This window comes from Theobroma cacao, chromosome 4, assembly GCF_000208745.1.
Source record: "Theobroma cacao cultivar B97-61/B2 chromosome 4, Criollo_cocoa_genome_V2, whole genome shotgun sequence".
Classification (NCBI taxonomy): Eukaryota; Viridiplantae; Streptophyta; class Magnoliopsida; order Malvales; family Malvaceae; genus Theobroma; species Theobroma cacao.
The window spans coordinates 1,666,511-1,688,063 of NC_030853.1; the positions used below are offsets into that span (position 1 = coordinate 1,666,511).

General features: G+C 33.0%; 3 protein-coding genes across 5 annotated transcripts; all 3 read left to right on the plus strand.

The window, feature by feature from the left end:
• On the plus strand, positions 3,018-6,367 carry LOC18600929 (plant UBX domain-containing protein 1). 3 transcript variants are annotated; one of them, XM_018120476.1, is made up of 8 exons: positions 3,018-3,217; positions 4,232-4,319; positions 4,429-4,497; positions 4,760-4,827; positions 4,981-5,110; positions 5,211-5,315; positions 5,755-5,996; positions 6,082-6,367. In XM_018120476.1, exons 1-7 carry the CDS (start codon positions 3,140-3,142, stop codon positions 5,958-5,960), a joined length of 744 nt encoding a protein of 247 aa, XP_017975965.1. In that variant the 5' UTR covers positions 3,018-3,139; the 3' UTR covers positions 5,961-5,996; positions 6,082-6,367. The 3 variants fall into 3 exon arrangements, with proteins under 3 accessions (XP_017975965.1, XP_007031737.2, XP_017975964.1); XM_007031675.2 differs by having other exon boundaries at positions 5,755-5,956; XM_018120475.1 differs by having other exon boundaries at positions 5,755-6,367.
• On the plus strand, positions 9,531-15,659 carry LOC18600930 (glucose-6-phosphate 1-dehydrogenase, cytoplasmic isoform). Its single transcript, XM_018119988.1, has 16 exons — positions 9,531-9,682; positions 10,140-10,373; positions 10,515-10,600; positions 10,774-10,834; positions 10,923-11,109; positions 11,447-11,604; positions 11,687-11,755; positions 11,987-12,045; positions 12,322-12,358; positions 12,678-12,749; positions 12,971-13,118; positions 13,347-13,442; positions 13,981-14,051; positions 14,535-14,650; positions 14,909-14,954; positions 15,035-15,659. The coding sequence occupies exons 2-16, from the start codon at positions 10,203-10,205 to the stop codon at positions 15,200-15,202; spliced, it is 1,545 nt and encodes a 514-aa protein (XP_017975477.1). The 5' UTR covers positions 9,531-9,682; positions 10,140-10,202; the 3' UTR covers positions 15,203-15,659.
• Positions 16,995-21,014, plus strand: LOC18600931 (F-box protein SKIP14). Its single transcript, XM_007031677.2, has 2 exons — positions 16,995-18,544; positions 19,337-21,014. Exons 1-2 carry the CDS (start codon positions 17,645-17,647, stop codon positions 19,895-19,897), a joined length of 1,461 nt encoding a protein of 486 aa, XP_007031739.2. The 5' UTR covers positions 16,995-17,644; the 3' UTR covers positions 19,898-21,014.

Consider the following 21,553-nt stretch of genomic DNA (forward strand, 5'->3'; position numbering starts at 1 on the left):
GTTCTCCTATAGGATAGACTTCAATTTTCAAATTTCAAATAGTATTTTTTAAAATATGTACTATTATTTTTTGTCACATGATATTTCCATTGGCTTATTAAAGAAAATGATCAATGATAAAGCGTACATTTTTTTTTATATATTACAGCATTAAAGCATGTTAGTTGCAAGATTTGGTTCTCACTTAGATTGGTTCATTATGAGATTTTGACTTTATTTATTTTGCTTTTAATTAATTAATTTAGTTTAAAGCAATGGGTATGAAATTTTTTTATGTTGGGTTTTGTGAAAAAATTAAAAAAAAAAGAAAACTAATAATTGACAAATAAAAATGTAAAAGTTTGAATGATGCACTAAGTCATGTGTATTGCAATGGTATAATTGAATGCTTGACGAGGCAGTGACCTTATGCTTGCTTAACTTGAGTGCCAATTTACCCTTTAATAAGGAATCCTTAACTTGGCCAACAAAGGATGAGTAGAAAGAGGGGTGTGTAAACAAATAGAAGAATGTGTTTGGTGAGTGATGGAAGCATTATATTCAAGTGCTAATTATCATGTTCATGTGTTAGCTTGAACCACCCATAAAACTAGTTCAATTTGCCTCATAAAACAAAGAAGTCTAGCTTAGCTCATTTGGTTCACAATTGGATCAACTCTATCTAACCATTTATGAATTTATTATCAAAGATATAATAATAAGTTATAAATTCAAATTAAATTTAATATATTCATAATATCAATTTTTTTTATAAATAAAATTCAAAATAAAAAAATTAGCATAATAATTTAAAAACCTTTTAAATTATTTAATAAATTTTTATTATTTTATTTTATTCAAATGGATGTTAACATGACAAGCTGACATGTCTTAATGGATAATAACATGATATGCTGACATGGTATCTTTTACTTTCCATGTCATTGTCATGTAGGGATGAGCAAAATTAGATCGAACCAATGACTTAACCGAATCAAATGCGATTTGGGTAAAACGGTTTGGTCCATTGAATCTATTGATCCAAAAAGTTTAATCTAATTGGTTTATTTTGTTGGTTTTCAGTTGTAAAATTTTTAAACCAAATCGATTAAAAGACCAAACTAATATAAATAATTAAAAAATATAAATAGTTACGTCTTTTATATTTATTCAATTGTTAGATAACCTATAGGCATGGACAAACCTACCTTAAGGTGAATGGTGTCACATGACACTACTCATTTACTAAAAATGTTTACTTTAAATATTATTTATTTAGAGTTTTAGGTAATTAAAGATATCAATTAACTCACTAATTTTTTTTACAATTTTGTAAGGAGTGGGGTTAAAAACTCAAAATCAAACTAAATTTATCAAAAAGTAATTTTCATATTAATATTTAAATACTAGATGGAAATAAAAAAAAACATCATCTATAATTTAAGATTTTATTAAAAAAATTAAAATCTGAACTACTCTCACTCTCAAAAAATTAAAGTGTTACTCTTGAGATCCACAGTGACACTTTCTTTTCTCAATTATTGGTTGTGTTTTTCACTCTTTCAAAATAACTCATATATGTTTCAATTGTAAATAATTTTCAACTTAAGTTAAGTTTTTTAAATACTTAATGCCTAAATATTTTTTGATTAATTTGATAGTTTGGAACTCAAACAAATTCTAACTAATATAAAATAGTATTACATGTCCAATAATATTTTGAAATTACGAGTATCTATTTATTTATTTATTTTGTAGATATATTATTTGATTATTTGATTTTTTTATTTAATTTTGTGTGGTCTATAAATGCTTAACTTAGTTTTGATCAATTAATAGAAATTTGTCAAATTGTTAATTGTTAAATCAGATAATTTGTTATGCAATATTATATGCTACAAAGAAATGAGTAATAACTTTTAACATATTTTTAGATAAATAAGTCATCAAAGATATTTTAATATATAAGAAATTGTTTCGCAAGACTCAGGACCTAAGCAACAATAATATAATTTTATTAATGATGGTATTTAACAATCTTCCAAATAAAGTCGTGTTGAATTTGATATAAATATTCTCTTAGTAAATATGGATTGAGAAAACTTTTTTAATTATTATTATTATTATTATTTTAGTTATAGCACCATTTGAAAAATATTATAAATCTGTCCCTTTACGTAAAGGAGATTCAAGTTGATAATGTGCGATGATTGATTGTCTTGTGTTGGATAGTTTTATTTTGTAGATGTTAATTTTACTATATATTTGTTATGTCTAATTTTGAATGTTAATTTGATGGTTTACGTGAAAAGACAAATGTTATGTTTTTTTTAATATTTATATTATTTGTATATTTTATAATTATGGATGAAATTTATAAATTTTAATATTGTACTTTATGAAAAAAAATTGTTAAATTTTTTATTCAAAACTGAACTGATTAAACTAATTCGATGTTTGATTGGTTTTGTCCTCTTTAATGTTTGGTTGGTTTTGGTTGATTTTTTAAAAAAGTCTGGTCCATTTAATATTTAGTTACGACGGATTAAATTACGAATTGTATAATTTCTTACCCTTAACGTCATGTGAGTATAAAAATGATAAGTAATATTTTAATTAATGTTAATTAATCAATTGTTTATCATGAGAGCTTATTTTACTCAAAATAAAAATATATAAACTTGATTGAATATAATAGAAAAATACTTACTTATTTGAATTTTTTAAAATAATTTAAGAGATTTTTAAAATATTATACTTAAAAAAAAATTATTTTGAGTAAAACTTGAAATTTTTTACCATACATTCAATTTGATCTAGCTTGGATTAATTAGGCACATAAATGTGACCAAAATTAAAGAAAAATGTAAATAAAAATAAAATAATAAAAGGAGATGTGCAACGAAAAGAGCCTGGGTCCAATGGCCCAAAGCTAAAGTAGAGCCCAAAAATTAGCTTTCTTTTCTCAATCGTGTTGACAATCTGGCACGTGCCAGTGCTTACTAAAGAGGAAAGGAATAACAGTAAAAAAAAATAAAAATTGAAAGGAAACAAGAAAAAACGAAGAAATTTCACAAGAGGCAAAGCAAGCAGGAGGAGCATTTGCAGCAGCAAACCACGAAAGGAAAAACAGGAAACTGGAAACTTTTATTTGCTGCTGATGATTGTTGATGGTTCTTGGACACTGAAGAGGAGAAGATTCACTAACATTGATCCCATGGAGGCTGCATCCGCCAAGGTCTTTTCTTGTTATCTTTTTCTTGATTTAAAATCTTTCTTGGGGCGGGGGGGGGGGGGGTGTTCAGAATCCTGTTTTTAATGATGGGTTAATCTGGGTTTTTGCTATGATTTCGTTATTCAGCACTGGGTTGATCCTGTTCTTCTTGTTGTTTGCTCAATTGGGTTTGTTCCCGTCTCTTGATTTTTGATGCTGCAAGATGGTAAAACAGATATTTAACTTAGCTCGAAAAAGAGATATAGATATAATGATTGGTTCAAGTTGAGCTCAAGTCTTTTAACATAACAAATTAGCTTCATTGTATTGGAATTAAGCTTCATCTTGGTTTCTTTTGCAATATTTAGTGTGTTGTGTGGTTTATGGTGCCGAGACCTGATACTAAAACCGTGGTGCATTCATGAACTGATGGTGGCTGTGCGTCAACTAGAACAGCTAAAGTTAGTTAGTGGAATCCTTTTTAGTTTATAGGTGAAAGTGCTCTTAAAAGTTAATATGTGCAATTAGATAAAAAGGGAAATCGGAGGAAAAAGTTAGTGCTTGGAATGAGTACCCAGTCATTTAAACTTTATTTAATTATTTGAGTGACTGTGATTCTAGTAACCTTATTTTAGGAATATCAGTGCATATGAAGTTGTGGAATCCTGTTCTGATTTAGTCTGCCAGTTTTAGTTCTGTTTTTATTTCAACTGCATCCTGTGCTTCCTGTGGTCTTTGTAAAAGAGTTACGTAGATGTCAGAAAAGGTCTCAATTATATCACTTTTGAATCTACATGATCCTGGTCTTGAGAAGAGCATATTAAGTAGAACCTCAAGATGATGTTGTATCCTATTAGTCATATGTTCGTCCTAGGTTCCAAAGAGACTGCTTTTCCATTCTTTTGCGCAATGAAGTTTGGTGAGAACATTCATTTTAACTTTTTGACTTGCGACTCCTTTATCATGTGTGGTATGCAGACTGCTGCTAGGTGTTATGCTATTTTTTTTCTTTTTTGACTTCCATCTGAATGATTTTAGGCTAAGCTCGCTGCTGCAAAAGAGAAGTTTGGACGAGAAATCCGTGTCTTTGAAACTTTGCCAACATCAAGTGAAGTCTCCAATACTGGTATGACCTGCCAAAGCATATTTTCAGACTTTTAACTTGCTTACTGACTAGAAGTGTCAGTTCATGGCGATAAACCAATAAAATGTGTTTTTCTTTATTTTCTGGGCAGAGGAGCCAGATGACTTCTATGAGTTCACTCCAGAAGATTACCATCGAGTAATGGCAAGTAAAAAGGAAGGTACTTTTGTTGATGAACTTAACTCATAATAAACTCTATCCCCTCAGCTTGGTTGAGATATTTTTACTGGTTGATTTTGGGGTTTCAGTTATGTCAAAGGTATAACCATGGCATGCTATGTATCCTGAAAAAGATATGTATGTGCACATTCTTGTTGTGCATGATTGCCAATTTTATAAAACGATCACAGTAGCCAGGTTGTTTGAAAATTTTTTATTAGAAACATATTTACATGTTTTGAAGTGGATGCTATTGTGAACAGATAAGTTCTTGAAGACACGAAAAATTCGAGAAGCAGAAGAGGCAGCTCGAAGATCAAGAATAACGAAGGTACTTGCTACTTCTTTCGGGAATCTTTTAGTTGTTTATTTGCTTGGAGTGCTTAGATCCCAATGGTTAAAGAACTTTATTCGGGATGAGTAGTGAATCTTAAGTAGGTTGGTATGGTTTTACTTGTGGTTAGGTTTATATGTTCATATGCAGGTTGTGATAAGGGTTCGCTTTCCTGATAACCACACATTAGAGGTAACATTTCATCCATCAGAGACAGTTCTGAGCTTGGTTGACTTTATCAAGAAAGTGATTGCTCGACCAGATTTACCATTCTATATATGTAAGCATATTTAAGTATGACACTTTAGGTCAGTTAGATAATAGCTAGATGTTGGTTGTGAAACCAATGCCCTGAATGCCTAATATCTGATCATGTTTAGATACAACTCCTCCCAAGAAGCAAATGAGGGACATGACACAGGATTTTTTCTCTGCTGGCTTCGTTCCTGGTGCAATTGTGTATTTTTCGTACGATCTGCCAAAAGGTTAGTATGTGCTTTCACATATATGCAGCATTTCTGGCTATATATTTCTAACTGCCAGTTGGATTTCAACATTGGTTTCTAACGCTGTTGTCATATTTATGATCATGCCATGTCGAGTTAAGCAACGTACACTTTATGGTTGTCATTACCATGTTTAACATCCAAAGTTGCTATTTCTAGTCTGGTATTGGCATGTTTAATATTGGCTTCATTTTATGTTTAGCAGGTAATGAACCAGTGTAAGGCTGTTGGATAAATACTTCTTAAACATGTTAAGTTCAACTTCTGAGAATTTCCTGTGATTGTTCACTAAATTATGTAGTTTGTACTGTTGAATGGATACTATGCTCAACATCTCCCCATCTTAATTCCATAGATTTGGGGTTATCTGACTCTACAAAATGTGATTCACTGGCTAATTTCGCTTTGAAATGTTTAGATGATGATGCTGCAGCTACCAATTCAGCCCCCTTCCTTCAAGATGAGATAATGTCTTTGAAAGGTTTGGAAGTCATTGCTGAGCAGCCAGAGCCAGTTCAATCTGCTCCAGAACCTGCTGCTACCAGTGCAGCACCTGCCCCTGTTGCGCAAGAAAGCAAGCCTACTGAGAAAAAACCTGCCAAGCCAAAGTGGTTTAAAATGTGATTTGACCATCACAAATCTGAGCTCCTTTATTCCCTTGTAGCACTTTTGTTCCATTTTGAGAGGTGTGATTCCCCCTCCATATCTCCATAGTGATGCCTGAATCTTGGCCTTGCTCCTGCAGGTGAGCTTCAGCATATGATCTCAACAGTCTTAGATGTCAACCGACAGTCCATTGTAATGCCAGATCAAAGCAGAAAGTTGTTCAATGGTGTCTAACGGGTGACTCCTTTTCATTTAGCAACCCTTTGCGGAGGATGTTTATACTTACCAAGTCAGATGTGAATATTTTGCTGTGTTAAGCCTTGGTCCTTTACACAGCTGCATAATTGCTTCCTTTGCTTCATTATTCCATAACATCCCAGTCAAGCAACCCTTTTTTGCAATGCTACATAAACTGAGATTGCTTGTGGAACAAGGAAAATTACATGCCTCCAACCAAAAAAGTGCTTCAAAAACCATTGAAAAATCCCAAATCATTGAAAATTAAAAATACTTGTACAATCATATTTCTCCTAATATTTAACTTTTAACAGCATACCAAACAAGTTTTATATAATAAATTCAGTATTTAAATTTTTCAAAAATTAAAAGTTTAGTTCATAATATTTGAGTGTTGGAATTTCTCAGTTTTATCAAATAACATTTAAGAATTGTGGCTAGACACAATTGAGCTTTGCTTAAAAGAGTCAGGGCCCAACTTGAAGGCCCCCAGAAATTGGACTCAAGCTCCAACATGTTGGCCCAAAAGCTGATATTTACGGGATGGTCATTTCATGTACCTTTACCCACCTTGTCCAAGGTATGGTCCTACAACTGTAGGTCCATGACCTTGACAATTAAGGGCACAAAGGACCGAGAAACAGAAAGTACACCCGTTGTTTCTTTTTATTTTTTGTCTTAATCTCCATGAAAATCAAGGACAGACAAAGAAAAACAAACAGGGAGTGTGAAAAGTTTTCCATTGAAGTCAATTTTCTCCCTTCTTAGATCAAGTGGAAGTCAATTTCCTACCACTTGGAAATAGGACACAAAATCAAAGGTAAAGAGTCAAAATTGCTGCTTTTTTTGAAAGGCAAGCTTGAGTCAATTCTAGAATGGCGTCACCCTATGCGTAGAGGAGGGTTTATTGTTAACTACAATTTTTTGCATTTTTGCTGAATTTTGACCAATTCAAGTCTCATTTCCCAATCGAAATTGGAAAAGCAATGACAAAAGATACATAAGAGTACAATCATATCTTCGGAAAATACTATTAACACTCAAGCCTACCCACGAAAGAATTATTCTATCATTTAGCATCATCCAATTTTAGTTATTGACATAATGGCACGCGTTATTGTCGCGTATTTGCACTCGCTTGAGAAATTTTAATTTGGGTAAACTTCATTTATTATTTTTTTAAAATTGTTAATTTTATCTAACAAAAATACATAGTAAAATTAACAATTTAATTTTATGGGAACAAAAATTATTTATAGAAAAAAAAATTACCCTATCACATGGGAAAAGTTAAAACCATAACAAATTATAAGTGGAGTTTACATTGAATATGAACATACTAACATTAATTCACTAGATCACATTAGAATTCCGCAATTAAGCCTTCTTAGGTGAAAGTTGAGAAATTGTAGCGATTTGGAAAAAAAAAAAGTGGAGTTTTTTTTTTTAATAATTAATACAGATAATTATTTTTATTTTATACAAAATATAAATTAATATAGATAATTAATTAAGAAATGGAAACCAAATAATTGTAAGGATATGATAATGAGATTGCCGTTTATGACATGGCATTGTACTATTTTTGGCATAAATTTAATTTGATTTTCTTGTTGAGCTTAACCTACCCGTCCCACCCTTCCTATATCCATAATTACGGTTGACAAAATGTGCTCACCTACCACCCGTCCCCCCTTTCCGGTTCAGCATATACTTTGGCATTTTTTTTTAGTAAGCTTTGCATGGATAATTTAATATTTAAAAATATATAAAAATGGGGCCCATTTTATACATTATTACTAATTAAATATTAACGTATTATGTTTGAAAATTAATTATATTTGTCCCCTAATTTCAAAGATTATTGACTCTTGGTCATCTAACCGCTCCGGTTTAAGAAAGGTGAGAGCGAAGTATGCAGATGGAGTATATTTCCTTTCATTTACTTATTTAGTATTAGGATATTGCTATTTAACATTTTATGACTATAATTTAGTGATGTTGATTTCATGGTACCGAATTAAGTTTGTGGGATCATAACTTCAAAAATTTAATCCGGATTTGATTTAGAGTTTCGAATTTCAATCACTTTATCATGAAATTATTATTTATTTTTTAAAATGATTAATTTAATAAGATATTTAAAGTCGGTCTATATTTATAAATTTTTCAATATCTCTTTATCTATCGGATATAAGATTGAAATAGTTTGTTTATTTATTTTTGAATGTTTGATGTGATATTTTAGATATTACAAAGATAATACTTAATTTTTTTAGAAGAAAACTTTAAATTAAAAAAGGGTTATATGTGTAAAAATATGTAAAAGGTGATGTATATTTTTTTTAAATGAAATTATTTGAACAACGACGGGTAGGATATTTTTTTTTAATCGTGAAATGGACCCCATAATATACATAAATCTTTGGAAAGGACATACGTTCTTGATCACCTCGTGTCAGGACTATCCATCTTAGCTGGACTCTGCTAATCAGGACCGTTCGTGACATCGATCTCCACACACATCAAGTGCAAAGCAAGTCGGATCCCTTGATAATTTAATTAATGGTATTGGGATTTGAAACACTTGGTTTCATTATTATTTTATCTTTAAACGGTGACGGTTGGAAGGTGAAAAGTCTTTATGATTCGTAAATTTTGTTTGCGCCACTGTGTTCATCCGTATATTATCATATTCGCAAACTGCACCCTTTGGAGTTTTTGATTTCATGGTTGAACCCACAATAAAATTGAATGTTCTCATTGACACCCTTCTCTAAATGAATTAAAGGATGTTAAAATATTTTAAAAGAGAAAACCATGAATGTTCAAATGTAAAAATTCAAAATAAATATATTTAAAATTATAAATATTTATTTTTTATAATTTTTAAAATTTTAAATTTATTTATTAACTAGACAGTAATATTTGATTCACTAATAATTTATAAAATTTATATACTGTTGTTGCATCATCTATAAATGCTTGTTTTATTCAAAAAAAATTTATTCGTTTGTTTTATTTTTATGGAATAAATATGTATTCATATTGAAATAAATATTGTGTATAATAATACAATTGGAGATGTTATATATATAATTAAAAAAATCATAAAATTAACATAAATATATCAATATTTTTTATTAGTCAAGCAAATCTATTAAATATTTATATTATAGTACAAAAGTTATATAATATGATTAATTTGATTATGGATAAATTTAGGTAGAAAATAGCCAAAAGTAGAAAACGAGCGGGGCAAAAACAGAAATACGGTGAAATGTAGGTGGGAAGGTGTGAAAAGGAACAGAGAATATTCTTGTAAACTACGGCGGCTGGTAAGAATGAGAGGCAGACAGAAAGAGTTGGTGAGCAATACAAAAAAACTGCTTAAATCCCAGAAAGTTTGACACCCACTTTTCAAACATTAACTCAATATCAAACCAAACTCTCTCTCTCTTCAAATCCCAAGGTTTCATTTTTCTCTGAGTTCTGCTGTTAAGGTTTGTTTCACTTCATTTCCATGATCTGGGTTCTTAATTCTTGCTTCTGAGGAAGTGTTCTTATTGAGTTTCTTTGATTGGTTGTTTCATTTGATTTGAATTCTGAGTCGGGTTTGTTTCTTTCTGGGATCCATGCAATAAAGTTTGCGTTTTTGATTTGTTTCTTTTGCATGTTTTTGTTCCTAAATTTCCATGTCTTATATTAAGCTAACTGTAATTTAGTAGAGTAAAAATGTAATTCTTACGTCAAGCTTTAATATTTCTTTAATCTTGGTTGATATGATGGATCAGTGTGGGATTTGAAGAATTCATTCTTGAAAACAGTTGAGGCCAAACAAGAAACTGACAACCAATAGTTCATTTCAGTTCTTGAAAACTGATCAAATCATTTAATGAATATGGCCATATGGGCAATTCAGTATCTTTTCACTTACAGCTCACATTTCTTTGAATACAGATCATACAAGGATCACAGCGAGAGCAAAATCTTCGTTTCACTTGTAAAATAAAAGCTTAGAAGATGGGATCAGGTGAATGGTGCCTTCAGAAAAGAGATAGCTTTAAGAGTGATTCATTTTCAATCAATGAGAATGTGCTGGAAACTGGGTGCCTCTCAATTATCGTTCTTGGTGCCTCTGGTGATCTTGCGAAGAAGAAGACTTTCCCTGCTCTCTTTCATCTTTATTGCCAGGTTAGGTGTTATGTTCATTGATTTTTTTAGAACTGAAATGCAATTGATACTACTTGTGGAGTTTTTGGTTGGCTTTGCCTAAAAGGCTAAGCACTGTGTGCATCGGTGTGCTAACCTTAGATGGGCATGGTGTCTGTGCAGGGATTTCTACCACCAGATGAGGTGCACATTTTTGGCTATGCAAGGACTAAGATTTCAGATGATGAATTGAGAAATCGCATTCGTGGGTGAGATATCTATCCTCTCGCTTAAAAGGGACAATAAAAGAAAGTTTTATCAATTGCTCCACTTCAACAGTTGTTCACACTTTGGCCAGAAAATTTTTTTTGCTCACAGTTCGTTTCATTTTGACGAATGATTCAAATGATAACCTTGACTGACATTTTAATTGAAATGGCAGATATCTTGTCAGTGACAGAAGTGCTTCACCCTCAGAAGATGTTTCAAAGTTCTTACAGCTGGTCGGTACAGGCTGTACGGCCCTAGTCATATGTTTACCACACTCCAATCCTATGTTTGCTCACAACAAGCAATTGCTATGATTTGTAGATTAAATATGTAAGCGGGTCATATGATGCTGCTGAGGGCTTTCAACTGTTAGACAGGGCAATTGCAGCGCATGAATTCTCGAAAAGTAGCCAAGAAGGGTCATCACGGAGACTGTTTTATCTTGCACTTCCACCATCAGTATATCCATCTGTTTGCAGGATGATCAGGCAATATTGCATGAATAAATGTAGGTACTTCTGTCCCAAGACCAACACTGTGGGAATTATATCATTTTAGATGATTTATAGGCATCTTTATGAAGAACTAATTTCATGTTTTTTATACTTTCTTCATATTTGTTTCATGATTCACTAAAGCTAAGTAAAGTTTTCATCATCTTCTCTTAAGCACAAGTTATAGAAGGTTTCTTGCTTTCTGCACACATTTTGGATTGAGAGAGGCAATATCTTGTGTAGTGATGCTACATTCCTGGAATTGTTGCTTCATTATTAAGATACTTTTGAGTTCACCCCTTTTACATGATGCTTGTATGGATGTGATAACAAGATATATGATTTTTCCAGCTGATCTTGGTGGATGGACTCGGATTGTTGTTGAGAAGCCCTTTGGCAAAGATTTGGACTCTGCAGAGCAACTGAGTGCCCAGATTGGGGAGTTGTTTGAGGAACCACAAATTTACCGTATTGATCACTATTTAGGAAAGGAATTAGTCCAGAACTTGGTAATGAATGTGTAAACAAATGCTTTTTATTACTTGATTTATTCAGCAGCTCTGCTCATATCTTGGTTTATGGCACTTGCAGTTGGTACTTCGTTTTGCTAATCGCTTGTTCTTGCCCCTTTGGAATCGTGACAACATTGATAATGTACAGGTGAGAATCCTTCTTTTGTGCATGTTTAAAAATTGCAAACTACTATGTGAAGTTACTGGTACTGTATATTAGGTTGGGATAGGCTGTCATATCATTGCCACAAGCTGCATGTGTATGTGCTGATGTTTACTTCAAAAATAAAATGTCAAAACCATTACTGGCCTGACAGCATTTTTAATTGTCAAGTAATAACTTGATGCTGATCTCTATTTTCTTTGTTTCTTCTGGCAGATTGTATTCAGAGAGGATTTTGGAACTGAAGGTCGTGGTGGATATTTTGATGAATACGGGTATGGTACATGGCACTTAGTTCTAGTATCCCCATTGTATAGGAACGTTTATGAAGAATCATGCAACTTCTCCTTCTCTGTAATTTGAAATATATTTCCTAAAAAAAAAGGAGTATCTTTGTACACTACAATGACTTTTGCTGGTTTCCATACAATTTGAGTCCCTAATTCCAACTGACTTTGGAAAAGAATACATGACCTTCCTGGTACTCAAGACTTATTAAGTGAAAGAGAACATGTTAAATATCTTTCTGAGTCTTGTTTCTCTTTGTGCAGAATTATCCGCGATATTATCCAAAACCACCTGTTGCAGGTAAGTTTATTACTAAACTCAACCGGATATCATATGGTTAAGAATGCAACCTTTGCATAATTTGCTGTGTACGTAACTGGAGTGTCTATAAGTTAGAACATCATTTCCTCTGATTTGTGTCTATAAGAAGTTTTCTTTTCAAAGGAAATTCCTTAGAATATGTGCTCATTTTGATTTCTGAAGGCATTACTCATTAGGTTTCTTGATTCTTGTCCTCTACCCAAAAGGAAAGAAAATTGAAATAGAACAAGTTGGAGGCAGAAAATGCTGTGTAGTGTTAACCTACTTTACCTATTTATTGAGTTCATTTCAACTGCAGGTTCTTTGTCTTGTTGCTATGGAGAAGCCTGTTTCTCTCAAACCTGAGCACATTCGTGATGAGAAAGTGAAGGTGCATATCTTTTCACTCCTTACTTTAGAAAGTGACTGCTTGTTGTTTATTTCAGCTTTCTAACAGTAGGATCTATGACCTCGAAGCATTACTTTATGCATAACAAACCAACTAAGTATTAAAGGCATCCATTTTAGAGGAGTTATGGTTGATGTGTTACTCCTCCAAAAGGTTCTTCAATCCATTTCTCTAGTATATGCTAATTACTGTATAAAATCCAGGTTCTTCAATCAGTACTTCCAATTAAAGATGAAGAGGTTGTACTTGGACAATATGAAGGTTACACAGATGATCCAACAGTTCCTGACCACTCCAACACTCCAACATTTGCAACTGTTATTCTCCGTATACATAATGAAAGATGGGAAGGTAGTATTGTTGTTTGTTTTTTCCTCCTATAAAAATTTTTTAGTGGCTCAGCCCCAGAAAATCTAAACAACTCATTAGGAATTTGCTGTTATTTTATTTTTTGATGTCTGAGTATGTCGGTCACTACTGTTGATTGTTTTATGTTCTTTTCATTGGATAGATGAAATCATAAATTTAATTTAAATTTCTCATTAAATTTTCTAATTTCATTCATTGATTTGTTTCCAGGTGTTCCATTTATACTAAAGGCAGGGAAAGCATTGAATTCAAGAAAGGCAGAGATACGTGTTCAATTTAAGGATGTTCCTGGTGATATTTTCAAATGTATGAAAATAATAGACCTTTAAGATTCTTGATAACTTACCTTACATGATTGTTTGTTTCCATTGAGCTGCTTTTGTAGTCTTTCCGATGAACTTGAGTGTGGAAGTGTGATACTCTCTGCCTTAAGTTTACTTGGGAAGTTATCACATTTATGAATAATGACTTCAGAAGCTTACATGAAAACTAAGATAGTAGTCTGTTAATATGTAAGGGTGTCTTTAGTGATTATTTATTTATGATAGATAAAATACATGTCATTTATTAATCTATAAAGACAATGGTGATTGTCCATGAATGAAAGAGAATGAGCTTGAACAGTTCTATTTGAAGGTTTAGTTGTACCTTATGGTTGTGGTGTTAGAGGGAAGCACATTTGTCGGATGAGTGGGTTCTACTTGTATAACGTAATAACAGCTGGCATAGATAAAGCACATTTACTGTTCTTGTCAAAACCCTTTCTTTTTTTTTTTTTTTGACTCTTTTGAAGTAGTCTAACCTTTTAATCAGCTTGTTGCTTGAATTTTGTCTTCTTATGTAGGTAAAAAGCAAGGGAGAAATGAATTTGTGATACGCCTGCAACCTTCTGAAGCCATGTACATGAAGCTAACAGTGAGTTTGTTGGTCTTATTGTGTCAATTTCAAAGCTATTAGAGCTATAATTGCTATGTATGAGGATTTTCCTGCTTGTAAATTCAGATGTTTCCGTCCTGCTTCAAGATGTTTGTCTGCTAAATTTTTTAGAAAAGATATTTTTAAAAACCAACAGTTATCATTTCACATTATCTTAAATCTTTGGTTGTAGCGGGTGACCAGATATGAGGATGCTCCTTATGATGACTTTTGTGCACCATTGATTCTCAATCCTGAATACTTGATGGCCCTTCCTTGTTTTATCAGATTTTGGAGACATTTATATGAATTTTCTAGAATTTTCCAAAATCCATTGCCAGATTCATCAAAAACTGCTCACATGGCCAATCACAAGTGACAGGATGTAGCCTACAGTTAGTTTAAGCATTGAAAAATAGTTGCTAGAATTAATTGCTAGATCTTTATGCTTGTATATTGACTTGCATTTTTTCATTGATGCAGGTGAAGCAGCCTGGTCTGGAGATGTTAACAGTGCAAAGTGAACTAGATTTGTCATACAGGCAACGTTATCAAAATGTTACAATTCCTGAGGCTTATGAACGTCTTATTCTTGACACGTATGACTTGCCTTTTCTGTTCCTTGAAGCATTCTTGTCTACAAGGCTTTACTCTTTCTACTTTCAAATGAAATGCATCATTTTTACAAACTGTGGTAACTAGTTAACACAAACTGTGGTAACTACTACCTTCAAAGGGCTAGTAGTTGTGGTATTGAGGATTACAAACTGTGGTAACTAGTTAATACAAGTAAATTGAGAATATGAGTTGTACAATACATGTGTAATGAACAACGGAATCTGGTTTTGTTTTTACAGGATAAGGGGTGATCAGCAGCATTTTGTTCGCAGAGATGAATTGAAGGTAAGAATTCATGTATGCTTTGGAAGAAAATAACTCATAGGGGCAATTCATACTGACATTTGTATTGCTTCAATCATCAGGCGGCATGGGAGATTTTCACGCCTCTTCTACACGGAATTGACAATGGTGAACTGAAGCCAACTCTATACCAACCAGGCAGCCGTGGTCCTGCAGAAGCAGATGAGCTTTCAGCTAAAGCTGGTTATGTTCAAACACATGGATATATATGGATTCCTCCCACCTTGTAGAAACTTGCTAGCTTGCAGTATTCCTTCATCATCACCATATAAGTTGAGGTTTTTGCTGAAGTCCGTTTGTAATGCATCCAATAAAATTGTAGCCGTATAACCCTATATCAGCCGGGCCAGCCTGTTATAGTGTGCCATAAAAATATGCTTAGCCAAAGAGCTTTGTTCCCCTGCCTGTTTGAAGTATGTACCTTGCCTTACTTTGTGTGTAAAATATGATTTGATATCCCTTTAAATCATATTTCCAACTCTTTATGGAGGGTCTTTCCTTATCATACAAGAGAAGCTTTTGTTTCTGTTTTTCAATATGGCTGCTAAGGAATCAGGTTGGCTTGACCCTAGAATGAAGCTCTGCCGAACCTGTTTTGCTTGAGCCATCTTTTTGTAGTTTGCAAGAAATCTATAGCTCCACTTTGAATGATAAATACTACATTCAAAGAACTGCTGGACTTTTTCACCTTTTCTGGACAAAGATAATCCTGCATTTAAACATATCTGCCTCCAAATTTTCCATTGAAGCTAAAGGATTATACTTTTTTCTAACGAAACTTCCAAGGGAATAAAGATGGCGCTAACATCATACAGTATCTGATCTTGACTTTCTTAGATTTGAATAATCAAACCTGTAGTGTATCTGCCAGACCTTCATGCATCTGATGTATTCATTATCGGTAACAGAACTCTGAGACTTCTGACCCTTAGTTTCTTTATCAACATGCTTATCCTAATAATAATAATAATAATACTTAATAATCTCTTTCCTTGGAAGAATATATATTTATGTTTTGTTTTTCATCGTAAGTTGGAAGATGAAGGAACCAAAGAAAGAATGGTAAGATACCCAAAGCAAAGAAAACCTTGGAGGGCAGGTAAAAACCATGTGGAGCCCTAACTTTCCATGCACCTGTCTGTTGAAAGCTTTCCTTTATCAACCACACATTTCTTTCACTTCTTTTTCACTTTTTCTTCCTAAATTCCCTCAACCTTTACCTCTAACCTTAGCCTTTCACTTTTCTTGTCAAAACATGGTACCCAATATTCTTATTCGGTCAAGTTAATTAAAAGAAAGATTAAAAGTTTTGCTTCAAAAATCTATACACAAAGTCATGATTTGATGCAAATATGTTGCAACAACCCAAACCAAAATGCCAACACATTTATTATTATTATTATTATTATTATTATTATTAGAAAAATGGCTTCAGCCTAATTAGTTGAGGCATGGGGTTATGATAAAAACACTTTAATTGTTTCAAAAGAGGAATATTAAGGGGGAAATTAAGCATGACAAAGCAGATTTGATGGATGTGATGATAGCTTGCGAAATGATGTTTGAACATACTAAATTTAATGCCTTTTGGAGATAATATTTATTTGGATTTATGTGGAAAAATAAGGAAGAATCAAGAGTGGATTAATTAAATATTTAATACTAGATAAAATGTCAATGTCAATGCTATTTTATGCTTATCATAAAACTTAGGATGCCAATTTAATTGTCAAAATATATTATATGTCAATTTTAATACACCTTTATTTATTTTCACTAATAATAGGAAATAGCCAAAATTAAAAATTAGCAATACATTTTGTATCAAATTATTAAAATTAAAATAAATATTTTATTCCATGACCTAAGTTGGGTTCACCACCACCACTTACAAATCCAAATCCAAAAAGGCTTATCTAAATCTTAATTAATTATTTAAATAATTAATATAATTTTTTTTATAAAAAAAAGTATATATAAAATCATCCGTCTAAAATAAATAACTCCTAAGGGTTAGTCCTCCAATTGGCCAGGAACTTTAGTTTCCTCTCCCCTTATTTCTCTCCTTCTTCTCCCTTATTTTTGGCAAACTCTGTTTTTTCTTCTGTTTCTCTTTCTCTTTCTCTCTCTCTCTGTTCTTTACCCTTTTATTGTTCTTCTTCTCTGTCGTTCTGCATTGCTCCTTTACATGGAAAAGTTTGGTCAAAAACTTTTGATTCTTTATCTTCTGAGTTAGATTCTCTCATAATAAAATTTTTTTTCTCTTTTTCTTTTTGGCCCTCTATTCATATACCTTGTCCTTCTTCAGTACTCTCCCGGTCTTTGTCTCTCTCTCTCCATTCTTTTAAAGTTTCAATTTTTACGTTCAGGTTAACGTAAAAGGGTCAAAAAAGGCCTAATTTTTTTCAGCTTAAATTTGGCTCCTTTGGCTTTCTTTAGGTTTTTACAAGAAACCCTATAGAATTTCTGGTGTCTTATTTCTTTTTAGCTTTGTTTTGTCACCTGGAATATTGGGTTTCCTCGTATTTGGATTGGACTTCTAAAAATTTGGTTAAATTTATTTTTGGTTGTACGATTATGTTATTTGTTTCCATTCTTGGCTTAGTTTAGGGTTCTTGATCGAGGGTTATTGTTATATTTGGATTTGTTGGTGTTTGAAGAATAAAACAAAAATGGCTTTAAATGATTTTGGGAATTCGTGGAGTTTTTGGAGTTGCAACTGGGATGTGGAGGAAACCCTTAGCAGTGGAAGTAGCAAAAGTGAATCAAACGGCTTTTCTGAGGCTATTAACGATGATATTGTTGATAGATTGCCTGCAGATCCATTTGGGATGGAAATAAGGTCTACTTTAACTGCAGCAATCACAGGTTGGATTCAGGATTTTGAGAATGACTTTGGGTCAGATTTCTGTGTGTTTGATATGCAAGATGATTATGAAAAGAAGATTGCTGATCAACAGCATTTGTTTAAAGGTCTAAATTGGGTTTGGAATGGCAGCATGAGCATCCAACAGCAGGAAGGGAACTCTAGTGTTGGTGAATTTGGTTCAGAAGATGGTGATAAAAAGATTGGTGATCAATATCTAAATTGGGTTTGGAATAGTACCATGAGTTTTCAACAGGAGGAAGGGAACTTTGAGATCAACGAAATATTAGTCCCTAATGATGATTTTAATGGATTTGGGATTGGTAATAGACTTTCCATTGGAGGTTTTGTGTCTAATGATGAAGGTAAGGGATTGGAGGATTGTAAGGGAGTTTTTTGTGATGGTAGTGAGGGAGGTGCTCCAAATGATGCTTTGTTTTTCGCTCTTGGTTATCTTGGTGTTAAGGACCTCCTTGCAGTTGAAAGGGTTTGTAGGTCTTTGCGGGATGCGGTTAGAGGTGATCCTCTTCTGTGGAGGAGCATTCACATTGAACAGACATTGAGTAGGAGGATTAATGATGATGATCTTTTGAAATTAACTGGCAGGGCTCAAGGCACTCTAGAATGCTTGAGTCTAGTGGGGTGCTTAAAAATCACAGATGACGGTTTGAAGCGTGTGCTTGAAAGCAATCGCAGGCTCACTAAGGTTAGTGTTTGCAGTGCAAGTAGCTCTTCCTGAGTCAATAAAGTTCATTCATTTTACAGTAATTGATTTATTTTTTAATTCGTGGCTGTGCATATACCTAAAGGATTATCAGTGACAAATTGTTTCTTTTAATTGTTTTAATGTTGTTTTGCCTCTTTTTGTTATGTGCTAGTTGTGTCTGGATTTATTTATATTTATTAAGGTTGGAAGGTCATTTTTGTTTAGCTACAATGGTTGGCAAGATCATTCTCACTTGTGTGCTATGTTGATGCTTAATTAGCTAGGTGCAGTATGCATTTACCAAATTGGATCCCTCAACTGTTTCTCCTTTTATTATATAGCCATGTATGATATGCATGCCATTGTAAGGTTGTCAGTGTGTAGGATACTTTGAAATTCCATAGAAGTTGATTAAGTCTAACATGAGGACTGATGCATTGGGTTTTTTGATAGCATTCACCGGATAAAATATTTTATAGAATGGTCTTTCTAAATTCAAAGACACTTTAGGATTTCAATGGGTGATAAGATTCTGGTAATTGTGGTGATGTCTTCTAATTGCAGTCAAAACTTAGAAGTAAGTTACATGCTGCTCTTGACTGCCACAAAATTTTCTATATTGGTTTCAATTTTTGCTCACTGGTCATAGCAAGTTATCGGCTGTTGGTAAAAAGGCTATATTTTGATCTCCTTTAACCTTTGGAGCTCGCATGAATTCATGAAAGCTGGATTTGACCTTTTTGTTCTCTCTGTAGTCATAACAAGTTAACAAATTTGCATGTTTTAATGCAGCTACGTGTGCCAGAATGTACAAGACTGAGTGTTGAGGGCATTTTGTTCAATTTAAGAGCCTTCAGGTCTGCTGGGTCCCCAGGAATAAAGCAGTTAAGAATAGGTGGATGCTTTGGCGTAACGGAGGAGCAATTCAAAGAGTTGAAGTTCTTACTTGGTGTAGATAAACCAATGCAATTGGGAGCGCAAAAACCACAATTTTTTCGCCAGGGGCATTTGCATCTCATGCGTGATGATGATAGGGCCATTGACATTGAGGTTTGCCCCAGATGTGAGAAACTGAAACTAGTTTATGATTGCCCATCAGAGAGTTGCAGAAGAACACATCATGCTGCTGAGTTGTGCAGGGCTTGCATTATCTGCATAGCACGCTGTATTCATTGTGGGTGCTGTCTTAAGGATTGTGATTATGAGGAAACGTTTACTTTAGATTTTCTTTGTTTTGATTGTTGGAAGCAGATCTTTAATCGTGAAGAGAAGCCAGAAGTAATGGGTGCCTCCTCTTCCAAGCACACCATCTTTCGTCAAGAGACGAGGTATCAGTTGTGTTTTTATCGCTAGATGTTCCCTTTGGCAGACTGTGGACAAGACTTCTGCACAATGTAAACCTAGCAGGTGGCTGTTGAGCATGTGCATTGATGCCCTATCAGTGAAGTTTAATATATTCTGTGAATGTTATGCAGCTTCTGAGGTGTATCTCAGGCTGCTATGTTATTTGGTGTTTCCTGCTTTGCTGCTGCATGCAGTGAACTTTAGCTGAGAGGTCACTTCATACGATCTTGTGAAGAATTGAGGTTCATGGGCAGGAACAAGAGATGCTGAAGAGAGACGTTACTGAAAAAAAAAAAAAAGAGAAAAATGAAAAAGAAAAAAAAAAGAAGTCAAAACAAAAGGAAAAATAAAAGAATGATTGAGAATGCCGTATCATTGGTTCTTCTTGAAGTCTGCTATTTTATAGTTGGAGGACATGAAGCAGGTGTTCTGAATGCTTTCTGGCTGAAATGAGTTCTGTGTGACATTGCTTTGTTCTTCGTTGTTGCCTTCTGAATTCATTCCATCCTTGTAAATGAGGAGAAGCAACACTGGCCTCAAAGAACGGCCTGGATGGTGTCTGCTTTGCGGTACCTGGGGCAACAATGGTAGATGTTCTTCTTATCCCACGACAGCAGCAAGAGTAAGTCCAGTATTATTCGTAGGATCTTCTTCTTACAAAGCTTGAAGGTTAGGTGTTGAGAATGCTTTCTGGCTGAAACGATCTCTGTGTGTCATTGCTTTGTTCTTCGTTGTCGACCTCAGAAGTCACTGAATCCTTGGAAACGAGGAGACGCAACACTGGCAAGCAGAAAGAACAGCCTGGATGGTGTCTGCTCTGCGGTAGCGGGGCAACAATGGTAGATGTTCACCTTATCCCATGACAGTGCCAGGAGTAAGTCCGTTATTTTTCATGGGATCTTCTTGCAAAGCTGAAGGGTAGCTGCCATCGAATCGATGGGAGCTCTTATCTGATCTTCACCGGAATGCCCTCCTTCGGGCTGTTGTCTTTGTTTTGATATCAAAGCAACAGGAACTTCATATGTAAACTTATATGGCATGTATGGTTCATTTTCGAATAGAATAATTATTCTATGAGGATATAATAAAAAAATAAAATAGAATGATTATTATGTTGTTTGATTTATGACATAAAATAAAGTAAGAATTGTTATTATAACTCATTCTGATGTTTGGTTAATAAAAATAATTAACAAATGAATGATAAAATGATAAAATTGTTTTTTATTATAATTTAGTAAATTAGATAAAATTATTCATTATTATAATTTAATAATATTCTTAATTTTATTTTTATTAAAATGTAAAAATATTAATAATTTATTATTAAATTATTAATATGATTTTTTATTTCAATTTATTTTTATTTTATCCTTATTTGTATTTTCATTTTTTAATCTTTAAATTTCTATTTTCATAAAAAATTTAAACATTAATAATTTAATAATTTTATTATTTAAATATATTANATATTATTTATTTATTTTTTTTACTTTCCTTTATATTTATTTTCTATTTGTAAGTTATAATTATTTTCAATAAATAGAGATATTTTTATCTAATAAATTTTTAATAATATTTCATAGTCATGAAATAGTCATTAACATGGGGGAGATGGGAATGGTTAAACCAAGATTTGGGAGAATAGCCATGGATGGCTCTTCC

Bases quoted from the DNA above. Each gene is read 5' to 3' on its own strand.
- LOC18600929 (XM_018120475.1), top strand. From the start codon at position 3,140: ATGATTGTTGATGGTTCTTGGACACTGAAGAGGAGAAGATTCACTAAC. The intron at 3,218-4,231 runs GTCTTTTCTTGT...GAATGATTTTAG, and splicing joins TGGAGGCTGCATCCGCCAAG to GCTAAGCTCGCTGCTGCAAA. The intron at 5,111-5,210 runs GTAAGCATATTT...GATCATGTTTAG, and splicing joins AGATTTACCATTCTATATAT to ATACAACTCCTCCCAAGAAG.
- LOC18600930 (XM_018119988.1), top strand. From the start codon at position 10,203: ATGGGATCAGGTGAATGGTGCCTTCAGAAAAGAGATAGCTTTAAGAGT. The intron at 12,046-12,321 runs GTATGGTACATG...CTCTTTGTGCAG, and splicing joins GGATATTTTGATGAATACGG to AATTATCCGCGATATTATCC. The intron at 12,750-12,970 runs GTGCATATCTTT...TATAAAATCCAG, and splicing joins TTCGTGATGAGAAAGTGAAG to GTTCTTCAATCAGTACTTCC.
- LOC18600931 (XM_007031677.2), top strand. From the start codon at position 17,645: ATGGCTTTAAATGATTTTGGGAATTCGTGGAGTTTTTGGAGTTGCAAC. The intron at 18,545-19,336 runs GTTAGTGTTTGC...GTTTTAATGCAG, and splicing joins GCAATCGCAGGCTCACTAAG to CTACGTGTGCCAGAATGTAC.